This window comes from Anastrepha ludens, chromosome 5, assembly GCF_028408465.1.
Source record: "Anastrepha ludens isolate Willacy chromosome 5, idAnaLude1.1, whole genome shotgun sequence".
In the NCBI taxonomy this organism is placed as follows: domain Eukaryota; kingdom Metazoa; phylum Arthropoda; class Insecta; order Diptera; family Tephritidae; genus Anastrepha; species Anastrepha ludens.
The window spans coordinates 19,837,159-19,845,401 of NC_071501.1; the positions used below are offsets into that span (position 1 = coordinate 19,837,159).

Below are 8,243 nucleotides of genomic sequence, written 5' to 3' on the forward strand. Positions count from 1 at the left end.
ATTGCTTATCATTCAAGATTAGGAAAAGAAAAATTTTAATTTTTAGATAAAGTGCGCCAAATAAAGTGCAAAGTAGACTTTTTCTAATTGTTTTCAACAATTTATAAAATTGGCCAAAAATATAAGGCACCCATTAATTACTGAATTTTCCGTTTTAAAAAGTAAAGTAATGATCTTTTATTATATTTATAAATTCGAGATCCATTTAAGAGGTCCTGGTGGTCTAGAGCTCGAAAATGTAGGGAATTTATTTTGTTAAATGAAAAATAAAAAAAATTATACAATAATTCTAATCATTTTAAAAATGGCGCTGCAGTTGTCCATTTTAACTCTTCTATTTATCTAAAACACAAAAACTAAAAAAATTATTAACCAGATCTAGCACGATCCTCGCACTTTTCCAAATTTCCCTACTTTCCCAGTTTCTATACAAAAAAAACTTCCTCCAATTCCATTCATCAACCCCAAAAACGTATTCTTTTCATCCTGACTCCCGCACCATAGTCTGCGCATTATTTGCATTGTGGCTGCTAAAACAAGCAAAAATCAAAGAAAAAGGCACAGTTACACATAGCATCAGTGGCGCCAGCAAGAGGAAGCGGGCGATCGCGGTAATTTTGCAGACATACCAAATTTAGTGAAGTCCTCAACCATCTGTGCGATCCTTCTGGGAGAAAAATGTGAGACACAGATGGCGCTCCAAGCAGTAAGAAGGCGTCGTTCCTAAGCAACGACAGGTGGGCATTCGCACTATATAGGACTGGTAGCGGCAGACAGATTATCGAAACCAACGCAAGACTAAGTCTTGTCGAGGCCCTATGCTCCCGAGAGGAGTGAACAAGGAACAAAAAAAATGATTGTAGCTATTCCCCGCTACTAGAATAAGAAAAGGAAAATTTAACAAAATGGCGCGGTTTTGAATTTGACACTCAAAAAATCGGGTTTTTTCAGTTGTTTAATAAAACAAATACCAAATATATTAATTGAAATAATAATATGATTCTAATACACGCAATAGCCATAAATGTTGTGAACAACATATTAAAATTTCAGACGATTCGGTTGAAAAGTTTTTTTTTTTTTTGACAACACCAGGCCGAAAAAAGTCGTTTCGAGATAAATAAGCTGTAGAAGCTATTATATTGGGAATTTCCGCATGAAAATTTCACAGTATATTCTTAAGATACTATACTTTCGAAATATCGAAAAAACAAAAAATCGATGTTTTGAAATTTCTAGACCCCCTTAACCATTTACTTTATGTTTGAACTTACCCCTCACCGATACATTAAACCTCTTTCTCATCTTCCAAAATTTACAGACTCGACTGGGAGAAGGGTTTCAACATGCAGCACTGGTCCAAGACAATCATACTGATAACGTTGATGTGTGTTGCCGGTGCCAGCGCTTGGGTTGTCATTCAACTATACGTCGATCCGCTGATACGCGTACTCACTGTTGGCATTGCTGTGCTCATCGGCTATGTATGCATTAAGTGTCTGGGAGAGAACACCGTAGTGGCATATCAGCGTGCCAAAGTAAGCTCAATCAATATAGTGACGAAATCGGAAATGGAGAAATTGCACACCATTTGTGAAGATGTTGGTGAACGGCCAACAACAACAACAGCTGCAGCAGTAGCAGCAGCATCGCAGGCTGCTTCAACATCAGCATCAACATCGACGACGGTCACAACAAGCGCGCAATGATTATGATCGAGCAAAGGAAGCATTGTTGAGTCGGAGCACGTATGCTTGTTGGAGGATGATGAGGAGCAACAACAACAACAACAACAACAGCAGCGAGAGCATTTGGTGGAAGTCGAACAGCTGAGAGAGATGTCAGTAGCAGCAGCAGCCACGCATATAGCACCACCGAAAACGAATATTAGTTTTACTAATATTACAGAGAAAAACTAACGACGAACCAATCATTAAATGAGTAGCCAATAATTGTAACAACCACGACGGTGATCGGCAATTACAGCGCTACAGGCAGGCTAAGGTATAAACAAAAGAGGACAATAGCAGCTGTGCCAAGAACTTAAACAGCAATAACTTTACACACACACACACACACACACATACAACAGCTTAGTAATGGAGCAATTAAGGATTTATTCATTTACTATTAACAATTAAAAAAACAACAACAACTTTACGTGTTTGTAGAGAGCGACCTAACAACAATTTCTCAGGCCGAAACGAACCGAAATTCGACCGAAGTAAAACTGACTGAGTAATAAAAAGCACGGAGTTTTTTGAAATGCAGTATTTTTATTAAAAAAAAGCTGCAACAAATTGCTAAATTTCAGTTACAATAATTTCAGTTCATAGCATATGATGATACATGATTCAATTATTAGGATTATTATTGTCGCTCACTTGTGACGTTCGAATTCTGGCACCCCCTTGCAATGCGTATGTAGGTAGGGTACAATAAGAAGTGCGGCGAAGCAAGTGAAAAAATTAAGTTCCATACCTGTTTTGGTAAAATTGGAAGTAAAAGAGTGTTTTTTACTGAAATTATAAATAAAGGCTGGGATTCGCAATAATGTCTATTGGGCAATTTTTGGCAAACTATAATGCCTTTATTAATGAAATTTGGTGGAGATGTTAGTGAGGTGTTAAGGAACACTCTTTATAACTCCAAATCATTTGGAAAATAATAAAATAAAAAGGCAAATAATTACGCCCTCAAAATGCTCTCGGGAACTTCACTATAATTTAGCACATTACACTATATATTTTTTAACACTTTACTAAAATTCACCGAATATACACTCACACGCGTGATTTTACTTATTTTTATCCTTATATTCGAATTATTTTTATTAAAATTAAATGCAAATGCATTTGTCTATACAATCACTTTCCAATTTTGAACGCGAATAAGAAGAAAATTGGAATGACAACAATATGGTGTTGCCGGATGCCTGCAAATGAAAACAAAAATATGAACAAAAATTAAGTATTTGAGTTTAGTGTTAATGATGGGGATGGGGGTTATTGTGCCTCCTTACTACATACACGCATATGACGTTTTAATTTTGGGTGCAATGGTTTTAACACGGAAAGGAGTTCTACGCAAAAATACTGTGGATTGAGTAGCCGGAGTTGGACTGATGAGGGTTATTTTTTTGAAGCGCGACCGAAGGCCGCCCTCGCGAAAAGGAGTTCCACGCAAAAATACTGTGGATTTGCGTAAATTGCAGGAAAAAATACTGCAGTTTTACAATGAACCTTCCACTAAACATCCCTGCATACGAACTTCGTTTTTATTTCCGGTGTATGGCAACACCAACTTTTCGCTAAATTACAGAACTTTAACATTAAATTACTTAAAAACTATAAGCCTCCGGCGGGTGCGGTTTTCAGTTTTAAGATGGAGGGATACACCCCTCTATCGGCCTCTTTTAACCTTTTTTTCAAAGCAATAGACATTATACTAAATATTTGCCTAAATAAATATATGGTTTAAACGGAAAATGCCAAAATTACCGACTGTGAGAATTTGCCTTGACGATCGATTGACAATTCCGGAAAAGCAAAAAATCTTTCCACTGGCGCAGATGATGAAGGAAGAGGTGTATATGTAAGTGGTGCAAACCAGCATCGATCGTCATTCAAGAGCAAAACTATAATATTTACTTCGATTGATATGTCTCAAAATATCCTTCACGCGCATAGCCCCAAAAAGATGCGCTATGATATGCGGTATGTCAGTCCTTATCGTTTTCTTCCTGGACATACCGTGCAAGTTCTTGTTTATAAGCACACCATTTTGAAAATGAAATGTTTTTCTTACAAATTTTACTTTTCCTCCACTTTTAGGCAAAAATTGTAGTATTAGCCACACAGTGTCTTTGCTAAAGGCACCGATTTGCCAAAAGGGAACGAAAGAGCTGCTTACTGAGCAAACCTTTTACCCTTATATTGAATCATGATATTATTTTATATGTTTATAAAACGCAAAGACTGCTTTGGCTTTTCTGAAGGAATACGAATTAAGAAATGTTCGGTTTTTTTTATCGAAACCTAACAAAATTTAGTCGAAGTTCGGTCGTTCTCTGCTCGTTTGGTTTAAGTTTCATCTACTAACACCACACACATTATGTACACACATACATACACACATATATATATATAAATTTATACATACTTGTGAATACTAAATACGAGAGTGTGTAAAACTCTTCATATTTTCATGTGTTTTTTCATGCTTTCACTCACACACTCATACGTTTTCTGTTTATGTACTTGTAATTCACATTTTCGTACGCGGATTTTCTAAGCTGTAAAAAAATCAAAAACTTTCAAGCCACAAAAAATATATATGTAATTGAAAACAATACATACAGATATATGTATGTACATACATACACCCCATACTCATGTTAACTTATTATTATTTTTTTGTTAATTTTTTTTTTCAACTTAAAAAATGTATTGGAAAACTGACTAAATTAAGCTCATATGCGCGCTTTCACAAATATCGCAAATCAAAAGATGTTCAATTCGAAGCGTAAATAAGAAAAAAAAAAAAACTGTATTATATGCCAAATTTACCTACACACACATACATAAGTACACATTTTCATTGAAATGCTTGTGTGTATTCACAGTAAAACATGGATATATGCTAGTTTTATCAAAACAAATAAAACAAAAAAACAAAAACAAATCAACCATCAGTATCATTGCAATTGAGATTAATTAAAACTGCACTGCAATAATGTTTAAGAAAACCTATGAACTAACATAAAAAGGCTATGCAAAGTATAAAATTATGTAGCAAAAAAAAAAAAACAAAATATTAGCAAAAAACAAAAAAACTAACAAAAAGCAATCTATTAAGTATATAAAATTAAGCCTTAAATGAACCAGATATTGGCAGCAGCGAGAATATTCGATAATTTTCAAAACACTGTAGCGTTGCATTTTCCAGTGGAATGTCAAAAAATGAAAATAAAAAAAAAAACATTATTTATTTGCCTCATGTGCACCGCGAGTAGTACTCCAAATCCAGTGCCGCACTGCTGAATATTGCAATAAAACCGATTTTTTTAAGTTTCTACAAAACAAAAAAAACGAAATATTAGTCGTCGACCGGTAAGAGTTTCAATGAAAGACATCTTACTTCTATTTTCACCGAGAAAAATCTGTTTTAACTTTCAGAAGAGAGAATTCTAAAATACTTCATTATGGCAAACAAAAAAAACAAACTTAAGGCCGGCGGGCCAATTAGATGTCCTAAATTCAGTAGTTTTCGCGAAGCGTTGTAGGATGAGAAAAAAAACAATTAGCCAAATGAAGTTTTGGGGATAGTTTAATATATATTTGAACTAAAAAAAAAATTTGTACAATCTCCAACAATATATTGTAAGCCGAGTTCTCAATAGATTCCCAGAGCGCCTTGCCACTGAAGTATCCAACTTCTGTACAAGATACAACTTGCAATTTTCATCTGAAAACAAAAAAAAAAAAAAGATTATTAATTTTGATGTAATTATCTTCGATGTGAACTAAGAAGATTGGGAGAAACACGTAAAATTCGAATTTTTGGGGAAGGTAGAAAAAAAGTGGTTTTTCAAGGAAAAAAAAAACTCTTCAACTGGGTAAAAAAGTCGCTTAAAAAATGTTTTTGGATGTTTTTTTTAGTTCACATAGAAGAGAAAACAATACTGAAGATAACGCATTTTGAATGAAATGGATAGCTCGTTTAGTTTTTTTGCAATCGTGTACATAAATTAGGTAAAATCGTGAAAATGAAAAGCCGAGAAAACGCGCTTCAAACTACAACAATAAGCGCACGGTTGCTCGACGCCGCACTACGCTCGGCTCTGTAGCTCTGCAAATATTGTACTTGGAATTTAACTCTGAAAATTTGTGTCTCATGTTCTTGAATATCTAAGCTATTGATTTCAGAAAAAAAAAAATCGATTTTTTTGACCTTTTAATTGGCCCGCCGGCCTTAACTGAAAGCTCGATTGCGGCAAGCAAAGCGCATTTATTAAAGGTGAAGGCATTAAAGCAACAACAACGTTTTGTACATTAATGGGTTAGGGGTAGTCAGAGGCCCGAAAAAAGAATGATTTTCAATAATTTTTTTTTTTTTTGCTAGTTCTTTTCTTTATTTTACAAAAATAAAAAGATGGCATTAATACATCATACATATATCGACTTGAGTTGAGCAAAACGTCAATAAAAAAAAATTATTAATTGTAAAAGTTAGCGCTGTTTGTGTGGAGCTCGTTTCTCCAGAAGTCTCTTGCAGTGATCATCACAAGTCTTTGAAGATTCATCTAAAATCAATCGGACAAGAGAAATTAGTTTTATTAATAGATAATCTTGTGCCTGCTCGAAGCATTTTTTTTGTTTTTCAAAATGAACAATATGGCGGCCTCAGAAAATATTTTTCAGATTTTCGAGAAAAAACCGACAATTAATTGTTAAAAAAAAATTGAAATTTTTGAAAAAAAAAGAAATCGAAATTTTCGAAAAAAAATCGAAATTTTCGAAAAGAAATCGAAATGTTTGAAAAGAAAAATAGAAATTTAAAAAAAATCCTTCGATCAGACACGGGTTTTTTATGTTCTTCAAAAGCAGTAAGAATTTTAGTAAAATCTACCAAGCGGTTTTTTAATTTACAGTGATCACCAATTCAAACAACGTAGTTTTGAGAAAAACGCATTTAAAGTTCTACTGGCTCGCGAACGCTTCGGAGCGCTCGAGCGCCCTTTGTTAATTGTTGAATAACTCGTAAAGTATTTGTCGGATTCACTTCAAATTTTCACACAATATTTTTAAGTTATTATACTTTAAGAAAACGAATACAAAAAAATCCAATTTTTTGCAAATTCTGACTACCCCTAACCCCTTAAAATGTTGCGACAAAAGAAAATAGTAAATAAAAAGAAAATTACAAACTGCGTTGAACAGCCGACGGCATGCAGTTCGAGTTAGAAGCATACGACGATGGTGCGAATGTAACGGCATTGCGGCTTTGCGGCAATTCAGAAATCAGCTCATCTACTGCTATCAACTTTAATAGATTCGCCTTGGCTGCCAGCATAATTCTTGTAGCATAAATACATCTCTGGTACATCTGTAGCTAACAGTGTGGCTTATTTGGCGGTACAGTGTCAAGAAGTACAGTGTAAAAAGAATGTAATTAATATATTTGTATTCCTGTATTTTTGTTTCTTGCGTGAAAAAATTCATTTTTTGTTCTGTTTTTGTTATTTCAGTATCAAATAATGACTGTGTCTTTTTTGTTTTTTTTTCAGCTCAGTTCTCGTATTTATCAAGCATTCAGTTTTCAAAGCAACGTTATTGAAAATATTTAATTTATGTCAAAAAATTTTTAATTTCTAATAACTTAAGTGTGTTATAAAACGATTTTAAATAGCATTTTTTTTAATTAAATTTTTTTGTTTTCTACTGTACAAACTAAATTTTTGGTTTTCTGTAATTTGAAATGTTCTAAAATTTATGAAAGACAAAATCTTATAGTTTATACATATGCACATGCATACACATGTGTGTTTGAAAGTTTTTTTTTTTAATTTGAAATGTTATCAAATTCTGAAATGTGAAATAAAATGTGTGATCTAGGATGAGTTTTTTTTTTTTTTAAATTTTGACTGAACGTTTGACAATCGACAACTTCAATATCTTAAATATTTATTTTCTGTTTTAAAACTAAAAATGTAAACGTTTTAAAGCATCCTAAATTGAAATGCTCTTAAATTTTAAAGAATCAAAAGTATTTTTTTTTTTTGTTTGATTTTAGAAAGTTCTAAGTTTTTTCCACGTAAATTGAAATCTTCTGAAATGCCGTTTTTTTCTAAAATTGTAAGTGAACTACATTCAATTTTGTGTGACCATTTGATTTGAACTTTGATATCGTAAAATATTTTTTTTTAAGTAAAAAATGTGCTAAAAAATTAAATGTTTTAAAATATCAAGTGTTCTATTAATCTAAACGTTCTAAAAATGATTATTTTTTATATACAATATTAAAATGAAAAAAGTACTAAAAATGTAAATTCTAAGATTTCAAGTGTTCTAGAAATTTAAAAATTCAAAAATTTCAAATTAAAGTAATTTTTGCTTTTTACTATAGACTGTTCTAAATTTAAGTTTTCTCATAAATTTAAATCGAAAGTGATTTTCTCATAAATTTAAATCTAAAGTGAGCTAACTGAGTATGAACATTTTTAATTTTAAAAATTTAAATGT

The 8,243-nt window shown here is 32.6% G+C and overlaps 1 protein-coding gene across 6 annotated transcripts in view; it reads left to right on the top strand.

The window, feature by feature from the left end:
- LOC128865199 (uncharacterized) overlaps positions 1-7,441 on the top strand; it is a 107,141-nt gene extending 99,700 nt beyond the window's left edge. For 5 of the 6 annotated variants that reach the window (XM_054105307.1, XM_054105306.1, XM_054105309.1 and 2 more), the window contains one exon: positions 1,322-5,006. In XM_054105307.1, coding sequence (XP_053961282.1) covers positions 1,322-1,709 — 388 coding nt within the window. In that variant the 3' untranslated portion in view covers positions 1,710-5,006. Of the gene's footprint in view, positions 1-1,321; positions 5,007-7,288 lie in introns of those variants that run through there. The other variant, XR_008454769.1, reaches the window with a different exon arrangement.
- Positions 7,442-8,243: the final 802 nt, after the last annotated feature.